The sequence below is a fragment of the Sciurus vulgaris genome (assembly GCF_902686455.1).
Source record: "Sciurus vulgaris genome assembly, chromosome: 5".
NCBI classification, from domain to species: Eukaryota; Metazoa; Chordata; class Mammalia; order Rodentia; family Sciuridae; genus Sciurus; species Sciurus vulgaris.
The window spans coordinates 141,789,991-141,808,628 of record NC_136465.1 but is presented as its reverse complement, the minus strand read 5'-3'; the positions used below and the strand labels follow the sequence as shown (position 1 = coordinate 141,808,628).

The following is an 18,638-nucleotide window of genomic DNA, read 5'->3' as shown; positions in this document are numbered from 1 at the left end:
TAGAGCATTAATCTCCAGGTTTTACAAAAAAACTCCAAAACACTTCACACCAAAAAAAAAAAACAAAAAACAAATAACTCAATCAATAAATGGGCAGGGAACTGAACAGGCATTTCATAGAAGCAGAACTATGAATGGTCAACAAATACATAAGAAAATGTTCAACATCTCTAGTAATTAGAGAAATAAAATTTAAAATCACTCTGACATTCCATCTCACTCCAGCTAGAACAGCAATTATTAAGAATACAAGTAACAATAAATGTTGGCCCTCGCCAACATTTGTGGGGAAAAGGTTCACTCATACATTGCTGGTGGGACTGCAAATTGGTGCAACCACTATGAAAAGCAGTATGGAGATTCCTTATAGAAAACTTGGAATGAAACCACCATTTGACCCCGTTAGCCCACTCCTTGGCATATACCCAAAGGACCTAAAATCAGCATACTATCATGATGCAGCCACACCAGTGTTTGTACCAGCTCAATTCATAATAGTCAAGCTATGAAACCAACACAGGTGTCCTTCAATGGATGAACAGATAAAGAAAATGTGTTATACACACAAATAGAACATTACTCAGCCATAAAGAAGAATGAAATTAGGGATGTAACTGGAGAATATCATGCTAAGTGAAATAAACCAATCCCAAAAAGCAAAGGTCAAATGTTCTCTCTGATATGTGAATGCTAACACACAACAAGAGAGGGTGGTGAGAGGAAGAATAGAAGTTCAATGGATTAGACAAAGGGAAACAAAGGAAGGGAGGGGGAGGGGAATAGGGAGGACAGTAGAGTTAATCAGACATAACTTTCCCAATCTTGTATTTGAATATATGACCAGGGTAACTCCACATTATGTATAACCACAAGAATAGGATCCTAATTAGAATAAGTCATACTCCATGTATGTATAACATGTTAAATTACATTCTGTCATGTACAACTAAAAAATAAAAAATGAAATTTAAAAAAGAAAGATATGCTTCCTGTACTTTCTGCCTCCCCTCTTCTACATCCCGTGCACTGTGTTCTGCTTTTTTCTTTTCTCCATATCTCCATATCTTTTAAAATATTTACATGTTCATTATTATTATTATTTATTGTCTGTTCTTCCCGCCAGAATGTAAGCTCCCCGAGGACAGAGGTCACTGTTCTATTCAGAACCCAAGTTCTGAGACTAGAAATGGAAAGATGGCTAATGCTCACTAAATATATGTTAAATTTACTAATGAACAAATACACTGATTTTGAAGCAGATTAATAACTCTTTAGCTTGAAGATTTAGCATTGAATGAAATACTTATGAAAATTATATGAAATATAATAATAATATGAAATTTATTATTATATATAGTTATTTTAGGCACAAGTGTTAATTACAAGCAATTTTAAGTTACATGATTTGTAGTTTTTCTTGAAAAAATGTTTCAGTTCAATATCCAAATGTGTTAACTACCTGTAAAATATGCAGATTAATATTTCACCTTTTTTTCTGGATTGGTGCTTATGAATTACTACCAGTATGAAAAAGAGTTCCTGAGTCTATCCTGCATGGTACATTTAAATGAATACTGAATTTTAAACAGTCATCAGTTTCATGGTCCCCTAGTAACTCCAGCTACATTTAAAAGATGCTATAACAGCATGTATCTTAAACTGTTTTTATATATTAAGATATGGTTTGTTTTATGAATTTTCACATGCTACTCTAATTGGATATGCTTGGGAAAGGAAGCATGAAGATGAATGAAGAATCATCTTATCAAGTTCCACTGAATCACTGGGCCTCAGAACTCAGTGGGAAAGAAATGTTTTCATAGACCACATTAAAAAAATTCAGATTAGATTTCCATTTCAAAGCACCGGCCAAGTGAGGAAATGACATATAATATATTAATAAACAATATGTAATCTTCTGGGCACATGCATTTCAAAAGTGCCACCAGGAGAGGACAAAATGTACCCAGATTGTCAAGTTCACTCTCTGATTCACTGGTGCACATGAACCCACAGAGCATTACCAGTACAGAATGAGGTCACTTCTCCAAATCCTTTCAGAGAAAATGGAATTCTGTTACTTATTTCTTTTTGTAATATGCACAAGCATTTTCTGACTAGATTTAAAATGCTGTGACAGAACAAACTGAATTGTTTTATTTGCATAATTAATTTTATATTATAATTTAATTAGTCATAATTATGAAGCACTAATTTTTCATCAGCATTATCTTTTCACTCAAATTATTATTATTTAAATTCAACATAGGGATCCACCTTTTTAAACTTTTTAAAATACCTATAAGAAGGCCCTTGAATTAAATGAGATAGAAAGCTTATAAAGCATGTCTGGCTCCTCATATAGGTACAGATGAGTGCCTTTTTATTATTTTAAAAAAGCTCTTAGAATTGAAGTACAGGGAGTTTTTCTTTTTCTTTGGTACTAGGGTTTGAACCCAGAGGTGCTTAACCACTAAGCCACATGCCAGTGGGCCCCCTGCTTTTAAAAAATATCTTATTTACAGGCCGGGTTGCTTTAGGGCCTTGCTAAGTTGCTGAGGCTGCTTCAGATTTGTAATTCTCCTGCTTCAACCTCCCAAGCTACTGGGATTACAGGTGTATACCACCGCACCCAACTAGGGAATTTCTCTTTTCTTTTGACCCAATGCTAGTAATCTGGGATATGCATACACTGCACAAAGAATTTACTAAAAGTTACTCAATTTCATAATTTAAGAAATATATTTAGATAGGAGAAATGCATAATAAGTATTTGGCGTGGTGGATATATTAGTGAGATTGATTCTCAATCTACACTGTATACATTTAACTAAGCATCATGTTGAACCCATAAATATATACAATGATAATAACCAACATATGTTTTAAAACTACATACAAATTATAATGCCGTAGAGGGATATCATGTCTATCCATTCAAACTGGTAACATGTTAAATAAAAATGGACAATCAACAGTGTTTGCCAGGGTGTCCTCTCTTTTTGCACATAAACAAAGCCTGCTCATTTGTGAATGTAAATGATCACTCAAAAAGCCAAGACAAGGAGGTGAGAAAAGACAGCAGATAAAAACAATTAAAAATATTGAGAAGACAAAGGACAGGAAGTCTATGGGAGCAGAAACATCACCAACAGAAATGAAAGTGGAAGTTACTTGGGCACATAGTGATTTCCAGGCAGTGTGGTATAGTGGCTATAAACATAGGACTGACAATAGTTGTGTTGCCCAGATTTGAAAGTGGGACCTGACGACATTTCTGTTGTGGCTAAAATTCCTGGACAAGCTGCTTAAAGATGTGATACTTCAGATCTTCAGATTTCTTGGCTAGGTATTGGGACTATCATAAATAAGAGGTCAAGTTAAAGAGTGAGTGATGAATATATGTGTTTACAGGTGAAACTACTTAAGAGGCTTGGAACATGAACAAACAATGTCAACTATCTTAATGAACACTTCATATCCATGCTTCCATTCCCTCGTGTGAATTAATCTCCCAATTAGCTTATGAGGTATATATTAGTATACTCCTGCAGAAATAAGATTTCAGAAGTCAGTTTGCTATGTGACCAACTTGAGGTCACAAATGTTACATACACACTAAAACTGCCTGACTAATGCCTGTCTGACTGCAGCATTTGTGAGGTTGACCACTACATTACCACTGCCTTATTAACAAAATAAAACTTTCCTCTGCTCCTCTGGTGCCTTGGAAGAAGTGATCCCTTTGCTGCAAATGACACATAACAACTCTTTATTTCTGCATCTAAGTGAGTATATTGGGACTTTTCATTGTTAGCATAGTAATTAAATGAGAAGTGTTACGACAAAAGAAAACAATCACAGAGTTCCTTTGCCATGGGTTTAAGGTTTCATCTAGTTCAGCTTTAATGAGAGCCCTGTAAGGTACAGAAAGGGGTGTCTGGTATTCAAATCACAGGAATCCTCTCTAATTAAACCTTGTAATCAAAACATTGCTTACAAGCTATTTCCATAAACTGATGTGCCCAAGAAGGATTTTTAAAAAAAAGGAGTTTGAGTATCTTGTGAATAATGTTAATAAAAATGCTAATACTCAATCTTGAGTGAAAAGAAAATCACATACAAGTATTTTTTTTAGAATTAAAATAATGCATATGTCATTTCCCCTGTTTATTTCTACAGTACATAAAAATTTCCCTAAATGCAGATGCTTCTTCCTTGTGGTCCATTTCACTTGCACTTCAGTTCCATTTACTAACTTAAACCTTTTTTAAAAGTTAGTCAGTCTATAGTGATTTTTCTGCCTCGATTTTTAATTCAATATAACATTTCTGGAAGGGACACCTACCACCAAGACAAGCTGTAGAAATGGCCTTGCCAGGAGGCTTTTATATCTTGAAAGTTTTAATTGATATGCAGGCAACTCAGCTTGGAGTTCACTGCCTGTGGTGTGCGAAATACCAATGAGTGAACGCTTATCCACTGGTGGCTGGATGACCTAGATGGGCCCTGGACTTCTTTCACTGAAGTCTAGGGTTACATGCACACTTAAGTCTTCACTTGCCAGGAATGCTGACACCACTAGCCTGCTGCGGATGATATCATCTATCCTAACACATGCATATATGGGAGGAAAAAGACTCAATCGTCCTTGTCATTTTCTGATGACACTAGAGGTATTATGCCAATTCCTTCACTCTTTGTCCCCATTCTCACAGCCAAAAAACCGTTCTTGCCATGGACCTTTGCTCATTATAGAAACTGTCACTTTAATTTCCTTTTCGAATCCTTCCACTCTATCTTTCTTGACCATGTTTTTTTTGCCAAGAACTGTTTTGACTCCAAGGCCTTCTATTGTAGTCCTCCTTTCCCATCTGTCACTGTTTTACAAGCTCAATATATATTACACAGCAAAAGCCAATTACAAAGCCACTATCTATCAGGAGAGGCTCCTTGAAAGACCACTCTAAAAAAAGAGCCTAAAAGGCTGTCCTTATGTCACTATTAACAAGTAATAAACTAAAGTCTGAGAAACTTGATAATAGATACATGGAACCCTTTGTTGTCATTAAGTCTTACCAGCCCAGAGGCTATTTGCTGTGTTCAATCTATATTTCAATAGTGCCTCTGTCCCTAGCCTTCTCAGGATCCTGTGCTTTGTCCTTCACGTCCTGTATCTCACATACTCTAGACTCCTACTTTCAGTGGTGGTTATGATAACAAACTGTATTTTTGTTACTTTCCCTAATTGGTTGTTGTATTCTAATGCTTTGACTGTGCATTGAGGGAATAAAGAGAAGACCATCGCTGAGGGGTAGCAGCATACTATAGTGCTAGATGAAGCCCATCCTTGAACGAAGGGAAGCAGAATCTAAGGCATCGAGTCCCTGAACATCATGGTTCCTAAAGCTTGGCTCTACCCCTTCTTCGTATTTCTATTACTCTGGATGCCTCAAATAAGTGAAGGAATATGTCCTCCCATCTATCATCTGTATGAAGTCAGAAAGATGATGAGAGACAAAGCACTCAACACCCAGCCCAGCAAACCCGGCTCCTGTCAGCGTGGCTCCTACAAAAAATCATCCAACACACATGAGTTATCCACTTGTCTGTGTCTTTTATCATTCACCAGTAAATGCACCAGGATCGCTATTTAACTGAAGTGATTGCTTCTGAATGCTATAAGCTATAGGAAATCATACGGATGACCACAAGACATTTAATTTTCCAAGGTGGTAAATATCAGGGTGTAATAGACTCACCTACCAAATGAAGAACTGCTTGATACGATTTCAAAATTACAAGTCAAATCAGCTAGCTTTAAAATGATTAAATTCTTGGGTGAAATTAATGAGGCCAGTGGCTTTATAGAATTAAACAGTTTAGCCAAACAAATTTGTATTACTCCTCTATAAACATGTGTTAGCAATCCACATGCCCCTAACATTTTATTTCTTCAAGATGGAGTTTCTCTACATTGGCTCTTTATGCAATTAATATTTCCAAAACGTGATGAGAATTTCTGCCTAAAAATGGTAGAACAATCTATCTTTATGCAGTCACGACCATAGCTCATAATCTACCAAGCAACAGCTCACTAGGATCTGAGCATCACAAAGTTCACATACATTCAAATGATATCCCAGAGATATACTACTCTTGGGTCTTAAGGTATTATAGATGGCTAACTTGGGGGGTTTGAGGGCATGTGCAAAAGAAATAGGAATCTCTGATCCTCTGAGTGAAGTCCTAAGGAAATAATTTCTCCTAAATAAAGATATTTATAAAATCTTTGATTTTAATCTATCCCAAAGAAGATATGAAGCAGTTAAAAATTCACTAAATATAAATCACTGACATCTTCACATACAGTGTTTCATTTAAAACTTTCAAGAACCCTTTAAAGAAGATACTCCCATAATCATTTCTCAAATGGAAACTGAGATTTATAAAAATTAAATTATCTTTTTCAAGTAACAGATCCGACATCTGAATCCAACTCTTAAAATCTTTATCTGAAGAATTGTGGCTATGGAATCTTGTGCTGGAATGCTGGAATCCTGGTCCAGACAATTATATAAACAATCTAAGTATCGGTTTCCTCATCTGTAAAATGGAGCAAATATTAATGCTTAGTCTTCTCATTTCCAGCACAAATGATGCTGTGGGTTGTTCTGTGCATTGTAGAAATTCAGCAGCACTCCTGACCTCTATCCACTAGATGCCACCACCACCGCCAACAGCACTGTTTTGGCAACCACAAATGGTTCCAGGCACTGTCAAATACCCCCTATGGCATAAATCATGCTGGTTGAGAAACACTGACCCAACTTAAAGGTTAGTGGGGAAGGGTTCATCACTTAATACAAGAAAAGAGCCTAGAAGTGTGTCTGGTATACTTACATTCTGTTATACTTACTGTTACTGGTGTAATACTTACTGTTAGAAATGATTATGGTATGGTAATGTTCATGACAATGAGGATGATGATATTCAGGTGCACCTGACTAAAGTGTGTGTGTGCTTCGCTTAGGTCTTATTTAGAAGAGTATAACTGAAGAAACTCATGAAAGAGTTGAACGAAAGAAAATAACTATATTATGGGACTTATAAACTTCAAGTTTTTAAAATCATTCAAGCAAAATTTCTACAAGCTTTCTACTTTTTTATTAGATGACAATGTTTAACACATCAGATTATATATTTAAGGAGCCAAATAACTACTTATTTAGGTAATGTTAGCAGATGTCAGCATAGAACCAATACCCTACAAAATCTAAACCCAGATTTAAATGGATGGAACATCTATCTTTTCAAAGAACATTATATATGCTATTTTTTCCATAGTCAGTATAATTAACCTTGAAATGAGTTTGCACTTATGAATATCCAGCCATGGATTAAAATATTTTTTTAAAAAAATTATTTTAGATGTTGATAGACTTTTCTTTTATTCATTTATTTATATGAGGTGCTGAGAATCAAACCCAGTGCCTCGCACATGCTAGGCGAGTGCTCTACCACTGAGCCACAATCTCAGCTTGGATTAAAATATTTACAAAACATTTAACAAATGTTTCAACTATAATAAACATGATGGGAGATCATGAATTAAACTACAGAATTTCTGTCTTACCTAAAGTCTTAACAGGGTCAGAATAATCAGAGTCAGTAAATTGTCCCATGACATTTGTGGCTCTAAATTTAAATCTATGAAATAAAAAGAATTAAAAACAAACAATTTGCACATCACATGAATAAATAATTTAACAAACAATTATGCAAACTTAATATTTTATTCAAGAGAAAATTATTTTGCAACATGTAAACTTGGAATTTAATCACCACACAGACAAAGTTATACTGAATTTATATGAGATGAATAATTATCCTGCATTGGGCCTGTTGAATTTATGACTAAAAATTTGATCAAACACATGAAAAGTCAGAGGTTTAGGCAAATCACCTAGGTCATAGATTTGTTTGTATGGAATGATTTAATATCTATGAAAGTGTGTTCCACTAGAATACTGAATAAATATAAGGCATAATAACTGACATACCTTAACCACTTTTGGAAATCCTGGTGAATCTGGTTATAAGATAATGTTACTTACAATGATAATACAGAACCTGACTTTTTCACATATAAATAGAACAATGCTTCTTATTTCCGTGTTTATACAGTTGTATTTGCCCATTTTAATGCTTTTACAATATTTGAAATAGAAAAAGATACAGAAGAGAATGAAGCCTAAAAATTACAGGGTGCTTCTATGGTCTCAGAGCCAACTGAAATTTGCCTCATTTAAAAACACAAGACACAAGGGCATTTAAAAATATAAAACTAACCAATTTCCCATATTATCAAATTTTATGATTTTATTTGTTATATGAAGAGTCTGTTTGAAAACAAATATGCAAATAATAAATCAAAATAAATATGAAATTTTGTGGTATATTATTTTCAAAGCTATCACATTTGATGGGTAAAATTCAAGCAATAACCTAGAATTTAAACAAAAGTAACTGCAATTTAATATTAAATGATAGAACATTACTTTTTAATTGCCTAATTTCTTTCATTTTTCTAAAGTTATCTTGGCCTAAGACATTCATAAAGAATTTAATAGCCTGGTGTAGTAGTGCAACTGTAATCTCAGTTACTAAGAAGGTTGAAGCAGGAGGATCACAAGTTATAGGCTAGCCTGGGCAACTGAGTGAGACCCTGTCTCAAAATAAAACATACACAGTTCTGGGGATGTAGCTCAGAGGTAGAGCATTTGCCAAGCATGCATGAGGCTCTGGGTTCAATCCCTGGTACTCAAAAAGAAAAAGAAAAAAAAAAAGATTTAATGATGCTTTAACTAACAGGCAAAACTGAAAGAACTTGCATTTTTTTAAAAAAAATCATAATAAAAATTATATTTTGAAAATCAAATAAGGCGAAGATGATATGATGCTTTTTAAAATTAGTCTTATAAATACTATATTCAATTCAATAGAATAAAATAATCAACTTAACAAAGAACTTAATAAAACCGAAATGTCAGCATTGATTTTTAATATATAAAGTCATTAATGGTTACAAGATTCCAAAATAATAAAGTAATAAAAGTTTCTATCACGCATTCAGATGTTTGGTATGATAAAAGCAAAGAGTTCTTGCTATGATTGACATAGAGGGAAACCACTGTTAAGAGTATTATAGTGTTTCTGAAAATCTGTACATCAGCATGCACAGTAAAAAGAGTGAAAAACACATTAGTCACATTGTTCTGCACAGAACAAATTAAATTCCTCTATCTATTTATGCTTTCCAATACCACATTTTCATATTGCTTTTATGTAACTTACAATATCAAATCCTAATTTCTTTCAGATTTGCATGACTCCTCTATAATACTACATTTGGGGAAAGTAGTCAGGATAGAACTCAAGGGCATTCGACCACTGAGCCACATCTCAAGCCCTTTTTTGTACTTTATTTAGACAGGGTCTTTTGCTAAGGCTGGCTTTGAACTTGCAATCCTGCCTCAGCCTCTGAGCCACTGATATTACAGGCATGTGCCACCATGTCCAGCAATATACATATTACAGAATAAAAAGATAATGCTTTGTCTATCTTTCAATTTCCAGTGCCTGGAAGATCAGGTCCATTTTACACATTGGATGTCCAGTGCTTAATGGAAAGATGAAAAGATGGGGAGATGGATGGATCAAAGATTCCTATAAACTTGCTGACAACACATGGTTGACATAAACTGTACTTACAAATACTGCTTTTTTGGTTTCAGAGGTCCATTGCAAATTTTCTCTTCATTGCCAGGAATCATACATGCGTTATCAGCACCTATGACATAGATTTCTTCATTGCCACTGAACTTTGTCTTTCCTTCTATACATGGAGGGTTAGGGAAGCCTTCATTTGTAAAATATGGCCTTGCTTTATTAAAATATGCATCATACCACTTTGTTACATTTCCATCATGCTGAGCTATTTTCAGAAAAAAAGAGAATAATGATTACAAGTAATATATAAATGCATTTCCACATTTATAAATAGTGCTTTTATAATTGCAACAGGGGGGTCTGGTGCCACATCACTCACTCTATGAACAACCAAAGATGATACAGGTGATCTGCCTTGATAGACAGGTAACCCTGTCCTGCTCCATCACACGCAAATCCAGAGCTTCATTGTGAACCATGATTTCTCAGGTAGAGAAAAAATGTCCTTCAGTCAAAGGCCACCCTCTTCTACACAGTTACAAAGAAGCTATCATGCCTCCACTTTGCCAAAATCAAAACAATCCTACCAGTGTGTGGATTAAGTAAATCACACATTTTAACCATTCCTTTTTTCATTTTTGATAAAATATATTATGCATAAATAAGTGGGTGCTATAATTAGTGATAGTATTGATTGATAATCTATTCAACTTGAGTTGTATGATCATCAGGAGTCAATTTTATTTGCTATTTTGAACTGAGATTTCTTTAGCATTCAAGAATGCACACTGCACTGTTTGACAAGAGAAGCTGACATCTGATGATACCTCCTGTTTCTGCCACAAGCACTTGTACATTTTTGATTGGTCCATGATCATCACTGTAATAACATATTGGCATTCTGATTGTAATTGTTGTTGAAGTCACAAGAAGTTTTCCTGTGGCATCGTAAATAGGGGTTGGCTTGGTTTTTGGTCGTGCTGGAGCTTTAAATAAAAAATAAACATCACCATAATTGATTCTTTTGTTTATGAACAGAAAAAATATTTAAAATTTCATTTCATTCAGGTAATTTACAGATAAAGTGATGGCAAACATGAATAACAAAGAAAACAGAGTTGTGTTTGGAAACAGCAGATATTCAGCAATTATCATCTCTCAGTGGTATAATTATGTATTTGAGACCTGCTTGAAATAATGGGGCCAGGTGTGATTTTCAGGCACCTGACACCTCTTTACATGTAAAAAATTTCAGTTTATTTGTACTCTCATCTATATATAAATTTTATAAATGTATAAAATATTTACATCATACTAACATTTTAGTGTAGGTTTTTCTTTTCTTTGACTGGTTCACTAATTTCTGTTCTAGTCATAGAGCATCCTTCTTGCAGTTAATCCATGTCAAACACCTGGCTGACAGCCTCCTATATTTTTCTTCATGTTCATATAATCATATAGAAACATAAACAATCACATATAATGGGCTTTTCTCACTGTTTGCTTTTCCTAATAAGGTTATATGTAGCATTATGATTACTCCACATATTGCTTTACTCACTTCACCATGACTTGTGTCTTTCTGAGCCACCAGGTACAACACTAACTTATTCTTCTTAATGACTGCCATACATGGTGCAGCTGCATCACATGGATTCAACAATCCATTTAGTGATGGGAATTTACTTTTCCTCCAGTTTTTGAACATTTGCTGTAATAGCCTTGCACAGATAGCTTTATTTATTTATTTAGTCATTTCTTTATTTCTATGGAATAGATCCTCAAGTGTAGAATTTCTAGTAAATAAATACATGTATTTATAACTTGAATAGATCTTTCCAGAATAATTTCTAAAAGTGCCACAATAATTCACATTTTATCATCAATTCTCGCAAAATCAGTATTCCAAGAGCTCTGCTTGATTTAATCTTACAGCAATATATATGTGTGCGCATGTATACACACTCACACATATGTGCTTTTTGAGCATCAATAAGTTACTCAATCAAACTTCAACTTTCATATTTTCAAAGTCTTTTTTTAAAAGCCTCTCAAGAGTGGCATAAAATGAGTAATATAGTTTATAGGTTTATGTCACAGACCTAACAAAGAATAACTATCAAGATTTGAATCGGACACCGCAGACAGACACCAGATGGTGCCCATCCCCCACTACACCACCCACCTCTGACATGCTGCCTGGACACACCCTCACAGGGGTTCCCCAACTTCTTTGGAGGCTGGAGCAGGCATTTTGAATTATTTATTCATAAGGGCGTGGCCACCATCAATGGAAGGGAGCTGCACTTCTCGAGACACCTACAGGAGACTGGAGGCCCTTTGACAGGTACCTCTATTTACTCACTTATGTCCTACACCCTTCCCTATCTTCTTCATTCACCACTAGAAATACTGTAAATAATAATCAAACTCATCCTGTTTATTACAATGTTAAAGTCTTTATATGGGCTGTCTGGTTCAGGGCTGCATTTTCTTTGTATTGGGTGCTGCTAATGTTGATCTCCCCTTCAAAGAAGTGGTACTGGAAAACTGCAGGGTCACAATCAGCCTGCAAGGGGGAAACTTCAGTACCTCAGATCTTCACTGCTAGAGGGGAATATACATAAACAATATGAAAAAAACAGGGGAAGAAAGTGTTCCTAACAAACCAAGATGCTATTTTGATAGAAGTCAATGACAGCATGGCAGTAGAAATGACAGAAAAGGAGTTTAGAATCTGCATAATTAAAATGATCCTTGAAGCAAAAGATGAGATAAGAGAGCAAATGAAGGCAATGCATGATCACTCCAATATACAGCTAAAAGAGCAAATGCAGGAAGCAAAAGAACACTTCAATAAAGAGATAGAGATTCTGGAAAAAAAAAAAAAAACAGAAATACTTGAAAGGAAAGAAACAATAAATCAAATTAAAAACTCAATAGAAAGCATCACCAACAGAATAGATCTCATGGAAGACAGAATCTCAGACAATGAAGACCAAATATTTAATCTTGAAAATAAAGTTGAACAAACTGAGAAGATGTTAAGAAATCATGAATGGAACCTCCAAGAATTATGGGATATTATGAAAAGACAAAACTTAAGAATTATTGGGATTGAGGAAGGCACAGAGATACAAACTAAAGGAATGAACAACCTATTCAATGAAATAATATCAGAAAATTTCCCAAACCTGAAAAATGAAATGGAAAATCACATACAAGAGGCTTACAGAACACCAGGTGCACAAAATTACAACAGATGCACACCAAGGCACATTATAATGAAAATACATCACATACAAAATAAAGATAGGATTTTAAAGGCTGTGAGAGAAAAGTGTCAGATTACTTATAAGGGGAAACCAATATGGATATCAGCAGATTTCTCAGTCCAGACCCTAAAAGCAAGAGGGCCTGGAACAATATATTTCAAGCTCTGAAAGAACATGGATGCCAACCAAGAACCCTATACCCAGCAAAACTGACCTTCAGATTTGATGACAAAATAAAATCTTTCCACAATAAACAAAAGTTAAAAGGATTTCCAAATAGAAAGCCTGCACTACAGAACATTGTCAGCAAAATACTTCATGAGGAGAAAGTGAAAAACAACAATACAAGTCAGCAAAGGGTGGAACTACCCTAAAGGAAAAGTCAATCAAAGGGGAAACCAAGTCAAGTTAAAAACCAAAAATAAGCCAAAATGACTAGGAATACAAATCATATCACAATAATAATCCTGAATGTTAATGACCTAAACTCAATAATCAAAGGATATAGAATGGCAGATTGGATTAAAAAGAAAGACCCAAAAATATGCTGCTGTCAAGAGACTTACTCATAGAAAAAGACATCCACAGACTAGAGGTGAAAGGATTGGGAAAAACATACCATGCACATAGACACAGTAAAAAAGCAGGGGTCTCCATCCTGATATCACATAAAGTGGACTTCAAACCTAAATTAGTAAGAAGGGATAAAGAAGGACATTTCATACTGCTTAAGGGAAGCATAAACCAGCAAGACATAACAATTTTAAATATTTATACCCCAAACAATGAAGCATCTATATACACCAAACAAATCCTTCTCAATTTTAAGAATCAACTAGATCAAAACACAGTAATAGTGGGGTACTGTAACACACTGCTCTCACCACTGGATAGATCCTCCAAAGAAACTATAGAACTAAATAATACAATCAATGATATAGACTTAATGGACATTTACAGAGTATTTCATCCATCATTGAGTGAATATGTGTTCTTCTCAGCAGCTCATGGATCCTTCTCCAAAATAGACCATATGCTATGTCACAAAGAAGTCATTAGTAAATACAAAAAATTAGAGATACTAACTTGTATCCTATCGGACCATAATGGAATGCAATTAGAAATCAATGATAAAATAACAAACAAAAACTACTCCTATACCTGGAGACTAAATAATATGCTATTGAATGATGCAATGACAATAGAAGACATCAGGGATGAAATAATAAAAAAATTCTTAGAGGTAAATGAGAACAACAACACAACATATCAAAATCTCTGGGACACTCTGAAAGCAGTACTAAGAGGAAAGTTCATTACTTTGAGCTCATATATTAAAAAAATAAAAAGTCGACAACTAAATGACTGAACATTACACCTCAAAGCCCTAGAAAAAGAACAGATCAACACCAAAAATAGTAGAAAACAGGAAATAACTAATATCAGAGCTGAAATCAATGAAATTGAAACAAGAGAAACAATTCAAAAATTGATAAAACAAAAAGTTGGTTCTTTGAAGAAGTAAACAAAATTGATAAACAGTCACACTAACAAAGAGAAGGAAAGAGAAAACAAATTGCTAGAATTACTAGAAAGATCACAACAGACATCATCGAAATACATAACATAATTAGTTACTTTGAAAATCTATACTCCAACAAAATAGAAAATATTGAAGACATTGACAAATTTATAGAGACATATGATCCTCCCAAACTGAATCAGGAAGACGTACATAATTTAAACAGATCAATTTCAAGCACCGAAATAGAAGAAGCCATCAAAGGCCAATCAACCAAGAAAAGCCCAGGACTAGATGGATTCTCAGCTAAATTCTATAAGACCTTTAAAGAAGAACTAATACCAATGCTCTTCAAAGTATTCCAGGAAATATAAAAGGAGGGAACATTTCCAAACCCATTCTATGAGGCTAGTATCACTCTGATACCAAAAATAGACAATGAATCATCAAGGAAAAAAAACTTTAGACCAATATCCCTGATGAACATAGATACAAAAATCCTTAACAACATACTGGCAAATTGCATACAAAAATATATTAAAAACATAGTGTACCATGATCAAGTGGGGCTTATTCAAGGGATGCAAAGTTAGGTTGGTTCAACACCCAGAAATCAATAAATGTAATTCATCACATCAATAGACTTAAGAATCATATGATCTTTTCTGCACAGAAGGAGCTCCAAGTCCCTGAACCAGCACGGCAAGCTCAGGCGTGCAGGTAGCTTCAGGGACCAGGTCAGGGCAGCCAGGGACTTCCCAAAGCAGGTCGGCTCCCTCCGGTGGGAGGCGCCTTTCAAGGCTAGCTTCTCTTAGCAGACCGCCCAGTGAGAGCCTTTCTACAGAGAGCCAGCCACAAGTCCCCAAGCCAGCGGAGAGTTCCGACACGCAAGCAGCCTCTGGGACCAGGGCAGGGCAGCCAGAAACTTCTCCAGGTGGCCCTGCCCCCTCTGGCCGCAGGCTTTTTCCACGGGGTGATCCAAGATGGCGAAATAGAGGGTGACTGCATCTCCAGTCACTCCAGAACCCAGGATTCAAGAAGGGGGCATTGAGAGACTTGGACTAAAACAGAAACACAGGGTGAGTCTCCCCCACCCGGTGAAGCTTGGACTGGGCGGCAGGCCCGGATAGGGGCAGCTTATCAGAGTAGGGCAGGGCAGCTACAGTCTTCCCCAGGCAGACCTGCACACTCTGGCGGTGGGCTCCTCCCACATGGCCAGCTTCTCGGAGCAGGCACCCCAGTGAGAGCCTTTCCACACAGAGCCAGCTCCAAGTCCTGGAACCAGTAGAGGACTAGGGGCAGCTTTCTTCGGAACCACTGCATTATCAAGTTACTCAAACATTTCAGGATACTGAAGGCTGGAAGGTGATACACTGGAAATCTACAGGGACACTATAAGCCAATAGAGGAAATCTGCAATATCTCAGAGTCCCACTGACATATGACCAATATGAGAAATCAAGGGAAGAAAATGTCCCAAACAAACCTAGACACTATATCAATAAAACCCAATGACAGCACAGCAGAAGAGATGTCAGAAAGGGAGTTCAGAATGTATATAATTAAAACAATCAGAGAAGCAAACGAGGAGATGAAAGAACAAATGCAGGCATTAAACGATCACACCAATCAACAGTTAAAAGAGCAAATATGGGAAGCAAGAGATCATTTCAATGAAGAGTTAGAGATACTGAAAAAAAAACCAAACAGAAATCCTTGAAATGAAGGAAACAATAAACCAAGTTAAAAACTCCATAGAAAGCATAACCAATAGAATAGAACACCTGGAAGACAGAACCTCAGACATTGAAGACAAAATATTTAATCTTAAAAACATATTGACCAAACAGAGAAGATGGTAAGAAATCATGAACAGAACCTACAGAAATTATGGGATATCATGAAAAGGCCAAATTTAAGAATTATTGGGATTGAGGAAGGCTTAGAGAATCAAACCACAGGAATGAACAATCTATTCAATGAAATAATATCAGAATTTTTCCCAAATCTGAAGAATGAAATGGAAAACCAAGTACAAGAGGCTTATAGGACTCCAAATATACAAAATTACAACAGACCCACACCAAGGGACATTATAATGAAAATACCTAACATACAAAATAAAGAGAGAATTTTAAAGACCGTGAGAGAAAAGAATCAAATTACATTCAAGGAGAAACCAATACGGATATCAGCAGATTTTTCAATCCAGACCCTAACAGCTAGAAGGGGCTGGAACAACATTTACCAAGCCCTGAAAGAAAATGGACTCCAACCAAGAAACTTATACCCAGCAAAATTTACTTTCAGATTTGACGACGAAATAAGATCCTTCCATGATAAACAAAAGCTAAAGGAATTTACAAAAAGAAAGCCGGCATTACAGAACATTCTCAGCAAAATATTCCATGAGTAAGAGATGAAAAACAACAATGCAAATCAGCAAAGGGAGGAACTAGCCTAAAGGAATAGCCAAATAAAGGGGAAACCAAATCATGTCAAGAAACAAAAATGAGTCAAATGACTGGGAATACAAATCATATCGCAATAATAACCCTGAATGTTAATGGCCTGAACTCATCAATCAAAAGACATAGACTGGCAGAATGGATTAAAAAGAAAAACCCAACAATATGCTCCCTGCAAGAGACTCATCTCATAGAAAGAGATACCCATAGACTAAAGGTGAAAGGATGGGAAAAAACATACCATGCACACGGACACAGAAAAAAAGCTGGAGTATCCATCCTCATTTCAGATAATGTGGACTTCAAGCCAAAACTAATCAGAAGGGATAAAGAAGGACATTACATACTGCTTAAGGGAAGCATAAATCAGCAAGACATAACAATCATAAACATCTATGCCCCGAACATTGGCTCATCCATGTACGTCAAACAAACCCTTCTCAATTCCAGAAATCAAATAGACCACAACACAATAATACCAGGTGATTTTAACACACCTCTCTCACCGCTGGATAGATCTTCCAAACAAAAATTGAATAAAGAAACCATAGATCTCAATAACACAATCAACAATTTAGACTTAACCGACTTATATAGAATATACCATCCAACAAAGAACGAATACACCTTCTTCTCAGAAGCACATGGATCCTTCTCTAAAATAGACCGTGTCTTATGCCACAAAGCTACTGTTAGCAAATACAAGAAGATAGAGATACTACCTTGTACTCTATCAGATCATAATGGATTGAAATTAGAAATAAATGACAGAATAAAAAACAGAAACTTCTCCAATACTTGGAGATTAAGTAATACACTATTATATGATGAATGGATAACAGAAGACATCAGGAGGGAAATAAAATAGTCTTAGAAGTAAACGAGAACAAAGACACATCATATCAAAATCTCTGGGACACTATGAAAGCAGTATTTAGAGGAAGATTTATTTCATGGGGCGCATTCAACAAAAGAAGTAGAAATCAACAAATAAACAACTTAACACTACAGCTCAAAGCCCTAGAAAAAGAAGAGCAGACCAACACCAAAAGTAGTAGAAGACAGGAAATAGTTAAAATCAGAGCCGAAATCAACAAAATTGAAACAAAAGAAGCAATCGGAAAAATTAACAAAATAAATAGTTGGTTCTTTGAAAAAATAAACAAAATTGATAGACCCTTAGCTACACTAACAAACAGAAACAGGGAGAAAACTCAAATTACTAAAATTCGGAACGAACAAGGAAATATCACAACAGACATGAGTGAAATACAAAACATAATTAGAAACTATTTTAAAAATCTATACTCCAACAAAACAGAAAACCTCGAAGACATCAACAAGTTTCTAGAGACATATGAATTACCTAAACTGAACGAGGAGGACATACACAACTTATATAAATCAATTTCAAGCAATGAAATAGAAGAGGTCATCAAAAGCCTACCAACAAAGGAAAGTCCGGGACCAGATGGGTTCTCAGCCGAGTTCTACAAAACCATTAAGAAGAGCTCATTCCAATATTCCTCAAAGTATTCCATGAAACAGAAGAGGAGGGAACACTCCCAAACTCATTCTATAAAGCCAACATCACCCTGATACCTAAGTCAAACAGAGAGACACGTCGAGGAAAGAAAATTT

At 35.5% G+C, this 18,638-nt stretch overlaps 1 protein-coding gene across 5 annotated transcripts in view; it reads right to left on the bottom strand.

Moving 5' to 3' along the window:
- The window catches only part of PTPRQ (protein tyrosine phosphatase receptor type Q), a 216,113-nt gene that overhangs the window by 44,943 nt on the left and 152,532 nt on the right, over nucleotides 1-18,638 (bottom strand). For all 5 annotated transcript variants that reach the window (XM_079140697.1, XM_079140699.1, XM_079140698.1 and 2 more), the window contains 3 exons: nucleotides 10,560-10,718; nucleotides 9,775-9,997; nucleotides 7,637-7,710 (listed from right to left, as the gene is read on the bottom strand). In XM_079140697.1, coding sequence (XP_078996823.1) covers nucleotides 7,637-7,710; nucleotides 9,775-9,997; nucleotides 10,560-10,718 — 456 coding nt within the window. The remainder of the gene's footprint in view (nucleotides 1-7,636; nucleotides 7,711-9,774; nucleotides 9,998-10,559; nucleotides 10,719-18,638) is intronic.